The sequence below is a fragment of the Mauremys mutica genome, chromosome 14 (assembly GCF_020497125.1).
Source record: "Mauremys mutica isolate MM-2020 ecotype Southern chromosome 14, ASM2049712v1, whole genome shotgun sequence".
NCBI lineage: Eukaryota > Metazoa > Chordata > Testudines > Geoemydidae > Mauremys > Mauremys mutica.
In genome coordinates, this window is record NC_059085.1 from 37,041,383 (window position 1) to 37,060,394 (window position 19,012).

A 19,012-nucleotide genomic window follows, 5' to 3' on the forward strand; every position below is an offset into this window, starting at 1 on the left:
GTTGCTGTTATTTCCCCCTGTGCAATTCCATTCTCTGAAAGAGCAAAATACTAATGAAATCCATAAAGCATGATTTGTAAGACTGAAACTAAACACACACGTTCACCAAAGCCAAATGCTTTCTAAAGGTGCTGTGTTTGTGAGAGGTGCTTGCCCAATCTGTGTGATGCAAAATGGGGATGCATTGTGAAGAAATCATCCTTGTAAAGCTATTGGTTCTGGTCATCAGACTCTATCCAATGCTTTAGTGATGATGCTGCTGATCTATTTGGGAAGTTGGCTGGCTCTCAAGGCAGAGTCTCTTCTCAAAGGCTGTTTCACAGTGAAAATATGCTCAGTGCAGCCGAGTGCATGAATGAAAAAGCCTCCGGTACCTTCTAGTCTGGCAAAATGCAGCACAAAACTCAACTTACTCTGCCCTTTCTACTATCCCAGGTAAGAAATGGGATGTTTTTTTTCTTGCTTTCATTCATCTTCTCTCTTCTGCATTTGGATTTGGAAGTATTTGTGATTCAGGTCTGATTTCTGAGTAATTATACATTGCTTGAATTACTGTTGAAGGATGCAAGATCTCTGTTATAAGGCAGTTGCCAGGAATGTAGAATCTCGTATCTCCCTGATTTACAATTACAACAGATTTGCTCTGCGATATGTAATAATGTTTTCCTTTCAGGGGGAGTGTGTGTGTGTGTGATCTTTCAAGTGTTTCGGAAGCAGCAGCAATATTTTGTCATATCAAATCCTGCAACTTTGATATGCCTTTTTCCTCTATGGCTTGTGCCGGTTAGAAGGGTCTGTTATAGACAGCTCACCTTATTTATTGCTTTCTAGAAAAACGATGCGGATGGGGAAAAAAAAATCAAAGCATGCAAAAGCTCCCCTCTCCACCCTCTTGACATGTATAGTACTCAATGTTAGTGACTTGCTTTGTAGCCTTTCTCCTTATTAACTGTAATAGATCCCCTCTGCCAGAAAGCAGAAAAAACTCCCAGCCTTGAAACCCAGGGGGCTGCTCCAGCCCTGCTGCTTCTGTCACTCAAAGCAGAGGAACTAGCTGGGTTCTTTGGTTTCTTTCTCCCTCTTCCCCCCCCCCCTGCATGCCCCTTTTATATGTTTAGTTTTGAAAGCGCCGTGTGATGTTGAAGGTTTCTTTATTGGCGTCCGGAGTGAAACACTTACAGATTTTGTCCTAGTAGCTCTGTAAACTCCCATTGAGGGAAAGCATCGCCGGCTCCCCTTGAGATAAAAGTTAATTTTTTGACTTGGGGCTTGAACGGCTTTGTTAACCCATAGGAGCCTGGCGTGTTCTGGACTGCTCATGCTTGGGATGCTGAGTCTGTGTGTGCATCTGCAGTCTCTAAACGGATTTTAAGCTTCCTTTTACAGACTGAGAGAGAATGGTGAGGGCTCATTGCAGGGAAAGCTTTGCTGCTGAGGGGAGGCATGCCGAGGGTCTGTGAGCAGAAGGCAGCTGGAGAAAGTGAGTGCATGCACGCTGTGGCTCAAGGGCGGGCATGCTTGGCTTCTAGTGCAACCTGCCTGCAGCTGGGAGTGCCCATGTGGGTGGCTGGTGAAACTACGGTACAGAGGGAGAATTGGTGTCTTGCTGGGAATTTGCTTGAGGGAGCGGATGGGTGGGTTCGACTGCCTGTGCACTAAGAAGAGTCCCACATAAAGGGAACAGAAGAAGAGGGACGGTGCAGGGTCTGGTTCTTTATAAGTTGTGTGTAAATGATGCTGTTCTAGGTCACGTCCATGGGGCCAAGATACGGCAGTGATGGGAGCGTTAGGAATGCTCATGCTGGCAACGTGTATATGGGAGGCCACATAAACAATGCTAGGCTCTATGGGCTGCCTGGGTGGGCATGCAAATGGGTAGGGGGCTGGGCGAGCTAAGCTGCAGGCTGAGGCTGCACATATGGGAGAGTGGGCATGCTGCTGCCTGCGACTGGCATGGCCTGAGGCTCTGGGACTGGCTGGCAGTGCCCGCGTGGGCGTCAGGTTGGAGAAGCTGCAAGAATGGGCTGAGATTCAAGGGCTGGCTGGGACTGAACATGCAGGCAGCTGGGCAAGGTCAGCTGCCAGCAAAGGCTGAAGCATGGAGAGAACAGGTGCTAAGCAGAGAGGGTGCAGTCTGGGAACACCCAACGCCACAGCGGGAACCTGGCTCATGCACTAAGCTGACAACCTCACTCAAAACTTGAGGACTGCCATCTCCACTGCATTTCACCCTGCTTTCTCTGTGACTTCAGGCTTTTCCATCCTGTGGTTTTTTTTAATGCATCAAATTAGTCAGCTCAGGCTTCCGTTCTTATTCAAACATTCCTCTTTTGTCAAGAAGCAACAGGAAGGCACCCTTTCAATAACACTCCACCAATGGCCTGTTGAGAAAGCAGCTTGCATTTTAGAGTCAGCCAAGCACTTCATAGTCTATTAGTGCCCAATCCTGCAAGGTGCTGAACACCTGATCCTGCAAACCACTGTCGCACGTGCTTAACTTTAGGCATGCAAGTAGCCCCGTTGAAGTCACTGGGGCTGCTCACATGCTTAAGTTAAGTAGCTGCTTAAGTGATTTGCTGAGCTGGGGCCAGAGTGCTGAGCATAATGCAGGATTGAGATCTTAGTGTTTCATAATACCCAGTGTTGAAGGGGGTTCAAACTGTGATCCGTCCTCTCCTATCAGGATGGGAAGGTTTAGCAGGCAGTCTACCCAGTGATTTTTTTTTTAAATGTACTTGATTAAAAAAAACAAAAAAAAAATGTCAGCAAGTGAATTCATTAGGAAATCAGTTCAATTGGTAATAGGAAAGTGTACATAAAAAAACCTGTTCTATTGAATATAGTCAGGGTAAAATATTAATTGTTGGTGATACATAGACAGTGGGAGGGGCGGGCAAAGGGGAATTATTAAAATGCTGTACAGATTTCCTCTTCAACTCAACGCACACACACAACTTTCATGTGACAGGAGGAGTAAACAGAAGAATGGGAGAAACAACATATTAAACAAATGTAGCCATCTGGCAGTGGTAGTGTTTGTAACACATTTTTGTTAGGTATTTTTTTTCTTCTTCACAGCAGTAACAACAGCTACTTCTCTAACCTCATGCTAGTGGAACTAGCAAAAATCAATCCTGATAAGCTGACTTCTAAATAATCAACATCAGTAAATGCAATACTCTTGGGGGACAGTGGAGGAAAAGCATAATTCAATTTCAAAACAACAAGGGATACATTTGGGGGAGGGAAAACAAAGCAAATCTATACTCTGCAGAGTACGTTACCTACCGCCCATGAGAATATTAAATGTGCATGGATGAAAAATTTATATATATTTTTTTTCAGGTCAAAAGTAATTAATAAAAGAAAATCAGTCTTTTAAAACATAAATTGACATTTTTAAATAGTCAGTGGTTGACAAGAACAGGCTAAGAGCCAATTTTCCAGACATTGTACCGTCATCCTCGTTAGCCAAGGGTACTTTATGAGTTGGTTTGTTTGGTGAGGGTTAACCTGTATTAGGAAGATGATTGATCACTGGATTTTAATTTGCTACCCAAAAGACAGTCTACTTGATGGGATTGTTTTACTATCATTTATGTGTCTCATAATTTGATGGAGGAAGACTGTTTTCAGTATCTCAGTCTAAGTGGCTAACGAGGACATATTCTTAGGAGCACGGCAGTTTATGGTAATCTTTAAGATTTTGCAGGAATGTGTGCACTGTACAATTTAATCAATCTGAAGCTGACTGTGAAAGTTTGGAAGGTTTGCTGGTAACTTGCATCTGTGCATTTAATCATAAAAAATACAATGGGGAGTAAATACCTATAGCTCGCTAAATAGTTCTCCCTACATAGAAAACTTAATTTCACCAAAACTAACATTTGCTAAAATTTACATACAAAAGTTTTATTTGTAGGGAAAATATAATTCTTCAAGGGGGTTGCTTTGGCATGTCTACGTACTACATTGAAATATGGACAATTGAATCCAACTTTATCATCAATTTGAAACCAACAGGATCATCAAATGGCTATCAGTAGGTTATACAGATAATTGTTCTGCTATAGCTTACAATATAAGGAAGCTACAGTGTTGAGAATTCTAGGAATCAATGTGATATCTACATGTATTGTTTATCTCTCTCTCTCTCTATCTATCTATTGAATAGCTAGTTCCAGAACACATCCTTCATACATATACACCAACACAGCTGTAAGAATTATTCAGCTGTCCTTTATTTTTCAAATTTCTCCAGAAGAGGGCTCCATGCACAGCATGAAAGTTAAAAGTAATATCTGAAAAGCATTGGAAGTTTAGCAGCTGCAGGAAAAAGAAGACTCTCATTCGCAAACAGAAACTCTGTAGAAATAACTTTAAAGATTTTGCTCAAGTTCTAATCTCAAACATTTCCTTCTTGTCTTGTTATTGCATCTGATTTGATGGCATAATTAGGGTTACTTCTAATTTCAGACGCCTACATAGAGGAAGTTATGTATCATGTAGTTGTACTTGGGACTTTCTCCTTTAACCCTGAACTTACTGGTTGAGTACTTTACTTTTGCATGCTATAACACAATAATGATTGGACAATTTTCTTCAAATGTCGCTTTTAAAAAAAGGCCTTGTTCTTCCATGCCAAATGTTATCTGGATTATTTTTTTAAATCAATGGAGTTCCATCTGCTTATATGTGGTGTGAAAATGACCCAAGGGGTTAACACTCCTTCTGTGGACAGTGCCAAGGAATCTTTAACATCTCACTCCAACGATGATACCTCCAAATAATACAGTGCCTTGTAGCATCATGCTGTGGCACTGGTTTAATACTGGCTCAGAAGGAAGCATGCCCAGCACTGAATCATTAGTGTTCCTACCTGCAGCAACTCTGGGTTTTGCCTCGCACAGGATCTGACCAGACCCAACAATTCTGGCCATGTGAGATCTGAAACAATCACAGGCAGAGATGGTGTGGCAGTTGATAATGGAAATGCTGCTCAACTTTATCTGTAGTGTTGTAAATGGTACGGCTATAGCAGAGCACATTAAATATTGCTGGATCATACTTTCCTTCTGTGCAAGATATTTGAGATCTATCTAGTTTATTCAAGCATTTAGTGGCATTCATAAGACGATGAAATTAGTTTTCACCTAAGTCCTATTGCGCATAGCGCTTTTGGTGTGGCAAACAACAGGTGACTTTACAACCTCTCACTGCATAATGAATATTGGAGTAATTTTGGTTTATCAAATAAAAAACAAATACATTGGGAAGGAGTCTCTAGTGACTGCTGCCCCACAGAAGGAACAGGAGCTTTTAGTGTTGTACAGAGAGCTACAGGAATGACTATAACTCCCCCAACAAGTTGGCTGTCAACCTTCTAACATGTGAAGCCAGAGGAAGAGAACAGAGCTGTGATGGTATAATCTCCCTCCGTCAAGGGACTTATTTTTTTCATTTATGCATTTCTTGTCTTCAGAAGGTGGAGGCAACCCTCTTGCTGTCAAGATTTTGGCTTCAGGCCTTAGATCTGTTAGGCCAGAGTAAGACATATGTGTTTTCCTTAAGGGTTCTTCCTCTAGGCTTGGATTTGAAACAGAAATGCAAGGATAACAGCTTTCCTCTTCCGATTTCCACTTGGCGATTCCTCCACCTCCACTTCACCATAATAAATGCTAGTGGCCAAATTCTCTTTTCATTTACATCACTGCAACTCCAGTGAACACAGAGTGTCACCTGCGCAACGAAGAGGGGAACTCGTTCCTAAGCATACAGCTAGCTATCCAGTGGTCTGATTTCAGGTCACTTTAGTTGTCCTTCCTCCATAATGTTGTTAGTGGATAGAGGTCATAGGATATTAGATGCCACACGTAAAGAATGTACAAATACAGGATTGTTGGTGCCTAGCAAGGAAACCAAATTCTGTTCTGTTCCATGAAGCACCATTGATTGACAGTGTCATCAGACTTTAGCCTACTGTTGAGATAATAGTGTAGACCTGTGGTATGGATTGTGTTATCTCTTCTCGCAAAAGAATCAGATTGTTCAGAAAACCTTATTCCTTTTCTTGTGGAGTGAACTCATATCCCCCATTACCATATCAAATATTCAATTCTATTTTGCACTATTAATTTTCTTAGAAACAGTCCTCAGAACAGCTTTAAGGGGTTTCAAAGAGGATGAGGCATTACAGTGGGGGATGGGGAAATTATTTATAACTCTAAGGGTACGTGAGAGAGACTTGCTGGCAAGCATGAGCAGAGAGAGAAATTGGATTTCTTAAATCTTTTAGCTGTTTATTGTGCAAAAGAACAATCATGCTAGTTCTAGTGAGGACTTGGAAAGCTGGAAAATAGTGGCCCCAGTCCTGCAAGTTCTCCTAGATAGATAAATCCCATGGATGTGGGGCCTGCACAAGAGGAGAGATTGGGCATTGTGGAACAACTTGCAGGATTGGGGGTCTTTATAATGTAATGTTCAGCTGTTTGTATTATGCATGAGCAAAAAGGCATTGTAAAATTTACTGAAATTGTGGAAAACATCAGGCTGGCTGCTTTATACACAATTACCCCTTTGCTTTACATCACCTCTGCATAATTTAAACATGTCAGAAGGGATTTTGATCAAACTTCAAGAATAGAAAAGACCTCTCTGAGGTGGAGGATATTGAGCCCTCAGGGGAATTTTTACAAATGTTACGAGTGCATGAAAATTCAGTCTCCTGATGTCACCTTAACTAGAGCTTCCACTACCGTGAAAATCACTGTCCACATTCATGGGGCCAAGATTCTTTGCTGGTGAAATTGGAATAGATCCACTGAGGCGCTATGCCACTGTGCATCAGCTGAGAATCTGGCTCATTGTCTATAAATGTACATGGCTGGCGAAAACAACACACGCGGGGCATGCCGTAGTGTTCAAGACTTACTGTTTGTCAAGCTTGCTCCCCCCCACCCCTCAGCAGACTGGTGATTTCAGCTCTCCCAGTGTACGGCGGCAGTCTTGGAAATGCAGTAGTTGCACACATACTCCCAGAGTCTAGCATTAGTAACAGTTTTCCGGGAAGAAATGGGGCTCTTGAACAGCATTCTCAAGCCAGTTTGCAGCAGGACCTGTGTCTTTCCTGGATCTGAATGGTTCCCCTCCTCCCTCATGAGGCAATTTCTCCAGAGACAGCCCCTCTGGATGGCCCTAAGAAACACATTTTATCAAATGATAAAATAAATGATGGGAACTAACATCCTTTTGACCCATGCACCACTATATCTGGAGCTCTGAAAGCTGGATGTATCACCGCTGTATCGTTGATGAAGCAGGAAACCCTAAGCACCTGTGTCTAAGCATAATGGGACAGGCTCAGCCATCAGGATTTGATAGGCATTTCCCATCAAATTACATTTGTTATTTTCATGGCTGGGGTTTTGCTGAGTCAAAAACCTGGACGTTCAGAGGAGCCATGTAATGGGAAATGGGGACCTTTTTGACTCTTCTGCCCAGTGGGGTCCGAGTTTTCAGCTGTCGTGTTGATTGATCTGGCTAGACTACTAGGCAAATGTAACCACGGACAGGTTCACTGCTTGCAGAGACAGAATCTGTGGCCTTACACGTGTTGAAAGAGTCATGGGTGGCACCTGCTGAAACAGATCCTCCTTGAAATTTACATATGTGAGGGAAAAGGAAGAGATTGAGGGTTGTGGCTAAAAGTAAAGGGATGAGATTTGTGAAACGGGCATCTGTCTGTCTAGGGGGACGTTTATATCACAGTACTGGCGGGCTGGAGCCAAGTGGCTTTTCCCTCTTCCTAAAATGTCTTGTGTTCTCATAATTGATGAACTGATGGAACTAGCTGATGCTCTGAACTCCATAAAGTCTGCTTTTTGAATACCAAGAGCCTTGTTAACCTATCAATGTACAGATTTTGGTGGTTTGAATACAAAAACACCCAGGGCTGGATTCTACCACCCTTTACACATTTTCAGTAGTACCTTACTAGGCAGTACTCCTCGGGGTTAGCAAGGGTGTCAGAATGAACCCTAGTAATAATCATAAATGAGGGGATGTATATCTGAAATGCTTCTGTTATGAGATGGATAGTGGTCTGACATGCTCTTAGTTTGCTGTGCTGAATCTTTATTTTTTCCTGCTGTTCTAATTGTGACACTTTAATAAAAGAAAAGAGCAGAACAATCTTTAGTTTTAAATACACTTACCCTATTTGTGGGACGTGTTCAGTTGACAAACAACACAGGAATTTCAATATTCTGCGCAGTAGGGATTGATTATTGCAGTGTGTCAAAGAGAGGCAGCCTTTCAGGTGTCAATTTCATAGTCACCCCTGTTGTATCTGGAACAGGGTGGGGGCAGACAGCTATGATCTGTGAATAAGCTGTTATTTAGTGGAGGTGACTTTCTGCATCACATGTCTCTTAAACTTATCAACAACCATTTCTGTTAATGATGCTGGGCCAGATTCTCAGCTGGTGTAACTTGGGATCACTCCATTGACTACACTGTAATTAACAGAGCAAGACCAATTTACCCCAGCTGAGACGCTGGCCCACTGTGTTTACAAAGCGTGATTACTATCAACATTACATATTTCCACTGTGCATCTACTGGCCTACTTATATGGCTCCTGTTACCATGCTATCTGAGTACCTTGCAAACAACAATGAATGTATCCTCACTTCCCTAAAATAAATGCTGAGAGATGACAGGCAACATTATTCTGAAGTGGGAGACTGGCTTTGCCATCTGCCTGTTCCATTGACTTTAGCACTATTATATTAATTGACTAATGATGTAGGCTGCTGTCGTTTTTACTTCTGGATGTTGATTCAGTAGTGACAGTTCATTGTACTGACCAAAGATTATTTCTGATTGGCTGAAGCCCAGAATAAATTTCCTTTCTAGGTCAATCTAGGTACACATTTTTTAAGAAGTTTGCTATGCTTTTTTTAAAATATAATTAGTCCTGATTGGCCAAAGTATTACCCATTCAGCTGATGCCATTTTGCATTTGGTGTACAGTAGGAGCTATTAACAAGGGAACTCTTCCTTGTCATTACCACACAGATACCCTAGAGATCTGCTGTTCTAGGCAGAAGTGAACAAATGTGATGCACTCAGATATCATTTAGGTTAAGCGAGGTGCCCTAGGCCACTGAGGGAGTCTGTCACAGCTGAGCTTTAGCACTCAAATTCAAGGACTATGCCTTTTTGTAGGTAGGTTGTGGACTGGCATGGAAAATGCAGAGCTAAAGATTTTCGAAAGGCCACCTTAAATGATTCTCTGTTCCTATGCCTGATGTGTGTTTCAGATGAGGATTCAGTTTTCTTCCATGTGCTTCTCAAAAGTTTTATTTTGTGCCTTTTTTTTCTCTCCTTCCAAATACATATAACCTGTTTCTTAATGACTGTTAATGGGAGCTAAACACATACATAAATTGTGAATGGCTGAACCAGTTTGGATAAAGTAGAGACTGACTTGATCCTTTGCCTAGAGCTCAAATTGAACCAGACCCAAGCTGTTCTTCCAACTTTTTATTCTTCACTAGTTTTCATTTTTGTGTATCTCTGCACTTACGGGTTCCAGCCAGGATCTGAAGCAGATGTGCCAATCTACAACAAGAGAAGCTGCCCTTGTGTTATCTCCAGCCTGACTGGAAGCCAAAAGCATCAGAAATCAGCTTTAAATTTTCTGCCTCATTTTGCGGGCCACAGGAAGGTCAGGTTCTTCTGTGTGCTTATCAACTCCTAAACTCTACCTCCATCACACCTAACAACTGAAGAACTGACCTGTTTGCAAGGAATAATTCATCCCATGTATGTCTCAGGTGGGGATAGACTTGACCAAAAGTTCATTGAAGTCAGTAGAAAGACTTTCATTGACTTCCTTGAGCTTTGGCTCTGGCTCAGACCCTATGTTTGGAATGTATTGCTATTTTACTTGGAAGATGAGTTCTCCGTCCAGCAAGAAAAACACAGAGAGATTTGAGGAAAGTCAGATTCTCCTAGTGCCTTCTACAGCTATTCGTTATTTTTGGTATCTAACCTGCAGATTTGCTAGAATTACTTTGGTGTCAAATAATAGTATTTTGCTAATGTGGCTGGCAAATTTGACCTTTGGTTTACAAATACAAATCACAGTGATTTAATTTCATTCTTTTCTACTTTGTTTTTCATTATAACTGTGATCAAAATGCTATTTATTATTATTTGAAGACTTTTTTTTCCTGTTACCACAGATACCAGCAGCTTTGCAAGGAGAAAAGTGAATAGCAGATTTTATGGGAGTCACTCTCATTTTCTTTGGGAAGTATAGATGTTAGAGATGCTTCCCCAACTAAAGCCTGAGTCCAAATACCTGGGAACTTTGGAAAGTTCAGGTCTGAGACTTTTGGTTCAAACTCATCTCTTTTATTTTTTCCCAAACTATTCCAGTATTTTGGCTGCACCTACGGTAAAGTGGATTTTGCAGGTCAGCTCCAGTCTTTGTGACTATACTATTAATGGTTTAAAGTTCTTGAGCTCCTGGAAAGTCAAGAGTACCAATATAGCAATTTAGTAATAATTTTCTTGTTGACATAGTTGTTGAATGTACATTCCTTTTCTTGTGCTGACGTGGGAATATGAGAGAGAAGATTAAACTCTTACGCGCCAAATCAGAAAGGAGAAAACAAAGTGGAGCCGAACGCCCTGTAATTTTGGTGAGGCTACTGGCAGGTGGGAAAACAGCCCTTTTCATCCTTGCTGGACCTCACTGGTCCACGCTAAGATGGGAGTACAGGATATAGTCTGGCCCTGATGCATGTGAATGAATACAGGTAAATCCCAGCAGGAGGTCTACCTATGTGTTTACACTAACAGATTCATTTCCCTTGTGCTGGGACTAGATCCAAATCTGAACTAGAGTTTGCAATAAGAAACATCAGTGTGTTATCCCAGCGATTTTATGTGCAAGCATCAATGCACTGAGGGATGATAGAGACAGGAAATTTTATCCCTTATAAACTATCTGTTCCCTGGCTTCCAACATTTATTAACTTCCTAGCGAAGGAATTTACTTTTTTTCACTTCTATATATTATCGTTTGGTGTTTTTCATTATCATTTGCTCTATGTGTTAATGGACGATATTTATCTCTGCCTGATGCTTTTGAAACCTTTGTGTGCATGGGCATAAATCTCACCCTAGCAATGCTTCGGAGAACTTGTTGCAGCTGCAGAGGAAATAACCTCTCTGCAGGGCAGGGCCGCAGGGAGTGGAGGAGAGAACAGGAAGGGACGAGTTGGGGATAGGATAAGAAGCTAAATCAGACTTCATTGAGACACGGGCGGTGGAGGTTGCAGCTCCTTTAATGCTGTGTGCTCCCATCTGTCAGTCACTAGTCAGGGGGTCTCTGGCTTGTTGTGGCGAGACCATCACTAGCCCACCCAAGAGACTAGCAGGCAGTGGCAGGTTTTTTACCACACACGGCATGTCTGATAAGTAGATATAACCCTAGTGGAAGTGAGAAGGTGGGGAAAGGACCAGAGCCAGTTGGGAGATAATAATCTTTGGGAGGTGGGCCCTCAAGAGAGGAGCAGACCCAATGGTTACTAGTGGGTGGTGTCAGGTACAATGGGCATTTTAAGGTGGCTGAGGTTGGAAGCAGATTATTTTAGGGTTGTGTATAGGGTCTGCTTTGAGTCTGGGCCTGAAGGCCCCATTTGTGGGACCTGGACTCAGTATCTTCACTTGTAAATCAGCCCTTTGGCTAACCCTCTTCCCTTCCTTGGTTGCCATTTCTGAAAGGCCAGCTTAAAGCTCAATGAGCAGAAATGGAAAAAGATATCTGGCTTTTGGCAAGCTGAGCACTGTGACTGCCCTTCTTCAAGGGTTTTAGTTTTGTCAGGAGTTGAGCTGTATTAAAAACAAATTACAAATCAAGGCATGCAACTTATAAACTATTAACTTGCTTTTGAGACCGAATTTTTGCAGTATTTGGTTGTAACTCGTCTGATTCATCTTGCAGTGCTAGAGTTTAAGTGCCAATAAAAAAGAGAGAACACAGCAGAGTTCAAATATATTTGACCTTTTATACTATTGCCAAGAAACAATTGAAATATTGGTTAGTTACGTGAATCATCGCCGTTTATCCTGTAGCCAGATCTACAAACAAGGCGCCGTTCCTTAGAATTTCTGTCCCAAGAGACTGGGTAGCACAGGGGACTGGTGATAAGGAAACACTGCCCGGCTTCCACTGCTTTGCACTTTGGGTCATCATGCAAACATTCAGATTTGTGTGTTACACCCATTGTGTGTAAATGACCCAACAAACCACAAGACTGGGAGGAATCAAGTCCACTGACTCCGCTTTCTCCAGGTCACTGGTTGGAACGTAGTTCAGGACCACAGTGTCAAAGAGACATTACCAGTTCCTGGTTGTGCTTGTGGTGGGTCTTGGTCCATTTGCTAATGGATGGGAACTGGGTGGGGGTTGGAATCTCAAATATAATCTCTACCGCAACTGGTTTCATGGATCAGTAGTGTCAATACAGAGGCAAAGGCCTTGTCTGTAGTGACTATTCTTTCTATGGAGCATGTGCTAACTTCACCTATAGGGTAGTGTGTTAAATGGATGTAAAGAAGTTTTGGGTTTGAAGGACACAAAATGTAACTACAGATCCGCCCCGCCCCCCAATCTAAACATATCTCTTTCCAAGCTCTTTCATCCTGTTCTAACCTCTCAGAAAGCAGCAGCAAAAGTACACACAGCACGTCTCTTGCTGCACGCTGCATTTTGTGCCAGGCTAGATGCAGTGTCGTGCAGCGAACTCTCTGTGTATAGAGTGAATTTCCCTTCTCCCCGCACAAAGCCAGAGCATGTGTCCAAGGGGCTGGGGGTGGGGATGTGGCCATCCCTCTGCCCTGCCACAGCCGCTGTTCCAGGCTCTGTGCTGAAAGAGAGGCTGCTGCCCTTCTGAGGTTTTAGGTACAGGAGTTGTGTAATTGGGAATCCTTAGCCTCTCCTTGGCTCAGTCTTCCCTCTGTGTGCTGGCCTATTCGAGGCCAATGCAGAGGGAAAGAAGAGCCTCACCAACGCCGGGGCAGCTACTCTCCTTATGTCTCCAGAGGCGAGTGAATTTCACCAACAGGGAATCTGAAGCAATCTGCTTAAATAAGGAGAGCGTGTCCTTTCACTTCCCCCCACCAGTAGTTGTGGCTTCTCAACAGTTTGGGCAGGTAGCAACATTAGTAGCCAGAAACTAATCCCCCATCCTTTTTATTCTATGTTTAGACTCCTTAGAAATGGGATTGATACCGTCAATGCCAGGCATTCAAAAAAACAAAAAAAACCCAAACAACCCTCTTCCACCCCCAACCACGAGTCAAGCTCCCAAATATCCTGAAATTGGCTTAAAATCATGGTAAAATAAAAACCCAGTCACAATCAACATGGGGTCCTTTTCTTTGCCTTCTGGGTTTTGCACCTTTAGGGTTCACGGTTTCAAGCTCTTTTCTGTAACTATCACTACCCAGAAACTGTTTTTAAATGAAAGCTGAGATTCTCACCTCGCCACCAATTATCTCAAGCATCGGCAACACTTAATCTTACTCAAGAGATCGCCCATGGACCAAGACCTTTTTCACTTGATAGCAGAATGCAGCATTTCCTTGGGTTGCATCAGTTCCCCATGAATCTGAATCATAAGACAATGTACATTTTCCCCAGCATTTGGAATTTCCAGGTTTTGTGTCAACCATTCCTTGGTTTGACATTGGGCTGATAAACACAGGGTTGTGAGTTCAGTCCTTGAGGGGGCCATTTAGGGATCTGGGGCAAAAATCTGTCTGGGGACTGGTCCTGCCCTGAGCAGGGGGTTGGACTATATGACCTCTTGAGGTCCCTTCCAACCCTGATATTCTGTGACTTCTATGAATTCCTTGTCACCAGCTATAATGTGAAGACTGTGCAGGCTTCCTGGCAGATAATGTTGGTGTACTGGGACCAAACATTCCTGCAGTGTATTAATCTCTGCAAGCTTCCAAGAGATTTAAATATGAAGGTAGTCAACTCCGATTACTGTACTCTGCAAACAACTTTAAGTGAAATAATGTTAAACTAATCCAATTTTCCCATAAGATTTAATGTAAATGCAGAGGGTTAGGTTCCAAGGAAATTTTTTGGGGGCTGACAAAAGGCATTATGTACTGTACTGTACTGTGCTTGGGAAGTGCCCCTGGCTTACCCCCACTACAGCCCGCTGCAGACAAGGACGCTAGGAAGCACTTTCACAGCAGCAGCTTCTCCAAAGGCACTGACTTTGCCTGGGGATGCTCCAGGCCCGCCTCTTCCCATCCCCGCTCCACTCCAGGCCCACCTCTTCCCACCCCCACTCCACTTTCTCTCCGGAGCACGCCACATCCCTGCTCCTCCGCCCGCCCCCAGAAAATCCTAAGCACCGCCCAACAGCTGTCGGGCAGCAGTTAAGACTTTCTGGGAGGGCGGGCAGGAGCGGAGACGTGGCGCTTCCCTGCTCCTCTCCCTCCCTCCTAGCGCTTTGCGCTTAGGACTTTCTGGGAGGGAGGGGCAGGAGCAGAGATGCGGCACTTCCCCGCTCCTCTCCCTCCCTCCCAGAAAGTCCTAAGCGCTGCCTGTTTGGCCATGGGGGAAGTGCTGGGAGGGAGGGGGACTGGGAGGAGGTGGAGAAGAGGAACTTGTGCAATGCTCCCTTGTAAAGTCACTGCTCTTCCACAGCATCTTACAAGGAGTGGACAGAGCAGGCAGCCAAACGATGTTATAAGGGAGCATTGCACAACTTTAAACGAGCATGTTCCCTAACTGAGCAGCGACGTAACTTTGAAACGTTAAGTGGGAGGAAGTGAAATGAGGAGTTACTGTAAAGAGAACCAGTGCGAGAACGTCCTAAACTTCTTTTCTCTCTTTATAACCTCATCCGCCTTGAGCAACTTGATTTTTTTGAGTATGTACCGAAGCACTGTCAACATATTTTCTTCAGGGCCACAGCGCTAGACAGTCTTTTGCAACACACAGCGTCTACTTCAAAGCTGTTAGTGATTCATTAGCTTACAGTTCCAGAAATATTTTCCAAAGAGATCACTCATCTCCCTAGAGTGGCAGAGAGATTTTCAGGCCGGCTATGCAATGTTATGGGAATGTTTTGAAACTTGCCTGGCTCACATCATGTGGCAGTGACAGTGCCAAAGGCTGCCAATTCAATACAGTGTTGAACATAGATTCCATGGGAGGTGCCCTGCAGTATTCATAGACATAAGCAAATAATAGTTCATCCAGACTCTTGAAAGACTGACTGTGCTTTGAAAGAATTAGCCTCTCCTTGGCTATAAGGAATATTCACCTACTTACTTGACATTACAGAATGTGACAGTAATACATAAGGAGCCACATAGAAATAATTGGCTCCTACAAGAGCTGCTTAGAACCATCCCCTTTTACCAATGTGACTTAACACACTGTAGGGTAATGGTGTGATTCTTAAAGGGGCAGCTGTAGTCTTGTGGACCAGTCATGCACCAGAACCCCATTTTGCTAGGTGTGGTACAAACTCAGGATGAAAGGATGGCCTTTGCCCCAAGGTGTTTTACCTCTAAGAGTTTGTCTGCACAATGGGGTAACGTGCCTTACGTGGGTGTGAGTTCTAGAGTGAATTAACATTTGGCATGTCAATTAGTCCTTGTAGATTCTGCTGGAGGACAATAAAGATTCCCCAGTGTGCTTTAACCTAGCGCTGTTTCAAACAATACTACGTTGAAGAACACTAGGAACCCTTTAGTGCGCACCTGCAAGGTCTACATAGACTAGCTAATGTGCAACATATTTGTGAGCTTTAGAAATCACACCCCTGTAGTCATTGCTAGATGAAAGAATTTTGAACCCCTTGGCACCATGGAAATTTGTGTCCTGACTCCCTTTCCCCCATTCCCCCATCGCAATCCGGTGTATAGGTCATGACAGCAGGGTGGCCAGAACAAATTTGAGTGAGTGGTGTTGTGAGTGAGTGACGTTGCATGGAGCTGCAACACCACTCAGTTTTTTTTGTTTCCAGAGGTTGGGAGGTCCCCTGAGATGGGGAGCTCTATAAAGGGCACTGAGTGCACACTGGTTAATCTGGGCCGGCCTTTAGCGCACACATTGCTGCTCTACATAGACAAGCCATAAGTACAACTCTCTTGCCTCAGTTTCCCCATCTATAAAATACTTTGAAATCTAATAATGAGCAGTCCCATATAGAGTACAAAGTACTATTATAAATGGCATTAATCTAGAAAAGTAATTTTCTTAACTGCGGGGGGAGCTTGAGGAGGCACAAATCATTTGTCTGGCAGACTGCCCTGGAGTTGGGACTCCAAGGGGCCCTGGCTTTGGTGCCGCCCACTAGGCAGCCTGCACCCGAGCTCCCAGTAGAGCTGGGCAGAGAACAGCAATTCCGTTTTGCAGAGAATTTTCAGCTAGTTAGTTTTGGTTCCAAATTGGAGTGAAACGGGTTCATTGAATTCTCAAAATCTTCTGCAAAATGGAATAGCTGTCCTCTGCTTGGCTGTAGTCATTTCCTTCCCTTTACTGCCACACACATCCCCGCCACGTATCCCTCACTCAAGTGCTATTCTCCCATATGGTGTGCCCTACGAATGTGCCATGAAAATATCGTATTACTATAACAGGAAAATTATCTGGTAAAACTAGCTGATGTGTATCCGAATGCCATTTCTCCTCCATTAGATGTTCCTATATTACATCTCAGATCAAATAATTAATCTGTAGTTGACCACATGGCTAAATGAGCAAGTAGATTATCATTTGTAGCGCGGTTTGCGCCAGAGGCTAAACCTAGTAGTTTAAGTAAAGTGCTATAGTCATTTGAATATATTCCATCACACTCATACATGTGAAATATCTGAGTAAGGAACAAAGTAATATTGTCCAATTAAAAAGTTACATAATTTAAGCATACATTTGCATTAATGACAACCATATCCATATGCTAGTTGAATATTCGCATTTTTTGTCCTTAGGCCTCTTTATATTTGCTAGCATGCAGCATAAAAAGCTGCAAGGCCTTGAATAAGAATGGTGGAGTTTTAAACTTTGCCATTAGCTTGACAGAATGTTTTTTAGAACAGTGACGGCAATATGGTTTATTTAAAAATAAACACACAACGCATATTAGCGCTAAATGGTAGTAATACACTCTAGCATTTTATTTACACTTTCTGCTCTTTATGCTTATTCACTTAATGGCATATAAAATAAAATCCCATTATCTGAGGCGTCCTTACGATTCTATTAAGCTAGAACCCATTTTGTAAGGCAACTTAGAGCTGAAAGAGAGCAACTCTACTAGCACTCTTTAGGGGTCTGTGCATCTGTCTGGATGACCTTGCTGTTAGAATTCTAATAGTAATAAGCAGCAGCCTCATTCGAAATATTCTCTCAAGCACTGACAAGCACAGTGATCTCTGTCCTCAAGGACTTGCAATCTAATTGGCCAGCCCACACAACACACATTGGTTCTGTTAAAAGACATGATGGGTTGGTGATTCATATCTGGGTTTCGAAGGAGGAGTGAATTTTGAGCAGGGAAGCATTTGTGCTTTGAAGGTTGATTGGCACGACTGAAAAATAAAGCTGTGGTCAAAAACATTTAATAGCAGAAGGATAAGACCAGACTGGATTTGACTCTGATATAGGGCAGGCATAGCCTAATATGCCAGATATCAAGGGGTGGATCCTTAAACAACTTATATCAGATGAGGATCTGACCCAAAGAGTGCAGGTTGCACATAACTCACCTGTTCTGTTACTAACTTCAAACTTAAACATTATCCATCAAAAGGTTCGCAAATCCTTCAGATGAGTTTTGGGCCGAATTATGGTTTTGTTTCCAAACTGTACAAAAGTCAGGTTCTTGCTCTTTTTGACACGATAACTGAGTGAAACCTGGCACTAAGTTTTCACGCTGAGAGTTTGGAACCATTTACATTTGTCTCTTGGGACAGGTACAAACTCATGTGATTTGGGATGGAAAAAGTGCTCAAATGAGCCCCCGCAAAATGCAGCGGCGGAATTTCTCCTCATGGCAGTACGTAGCTGTCTCTGAAGTAACCTGCTTTGTCCTCCAGCATTCGAGTGCTGCAAGTTTTGGGAGCCCAGTGAAAATAAAGACAAAGTGGCATTGATGTAGTGAACAAGGAACATGGCAAAGTAAATCGAGTATGTGCTTAGAGAAAGGTGTTTACAGGACTGGCATTTTAGAAATACAAATTAAGGTTCATTGTTAGGTCTGCTGGCCTTTGATGCTATTTGATGTTATTCAAGAGACAGCGCCATTCTGAACCATGTGTCTTGGCTTTTCTGTACTTAGCTTTACTGGACAGTTTTTTGCAGGCCAGATCTTGTGATCCTTACTCATGTGAGCAGTTCTACTTTTGCATGCAGTCTCTCAAAGGAATTGCTCATTCCAGACATTGGTCATGTGAGTAAGAGTTGAAAGGATCTGGGCCTACATGAGCCACATGGCAATTCACATCTTAAGATCCTGGTAGTCCCTGTTCCCAGGAGGATACTGATCAGAAAGTGTTTAAAAACAGATGGAAAGGAAAAGCAAAGTGTCAAAGAAGCTGCAAACCCAAGAGATGCATCAGGTACAATATAGCTGTACACGGCACAATTTAGAGCAGACTAGAAAACTAATTTTGCACTGCTTCTGATCACTGGTAGAACACTGCAAGACAGAACTGTATGAATAAAGGAGAAAATACACTACACAGATCTACAGAGCAAAGTTTTTTTTTTTAATAAAGTGACACGTTCTAATTTAGACCTAATTTTAATTCCTGTAACATTACTTGTAATAATGTCTAAAGTCCTCAGAATTAATTTGACTGGAAAAATTCCAGAAGGACTTTCAATTTTTCTCATTAAAAACATTATAGATGTCTTAATTAGGCACTGTTATTAATGGTAATATTATTCAATTTAAAA

At 42.8% G+C, this 19,012-nt stretch overlaps 1 protein-coding gene across 2 annotated transcripts in view; it reads left to right on the forward strand.

Annotated features, from left to right (window-relative positions):
• The first annotated feature begins 314 nt into the window (after positions 1 to 314).
• The window catches only part of CDH13 (cadherin 13), a 745,597-nt gene continuing 726,899 nt past the window's right edge, over positions 315 to 19,012 (forward strand). Inside the window, exon 1 of one of the 2 annotated variants that reach the window (XM_044987232.1) lies at positions 315 to 435. In XM_044987232.1, coding sequence (XP_044843167.1) covers positions 391 to 435 — 45 coding nt within the window. In that variant the 5' untranslated portion in view covers positions 315 to 390. The remainder of the gene's footprint in view (positions 436 to 19,012) is intronic. The other variant, XM_044987229.1, reaches the window with a different exon arrangement.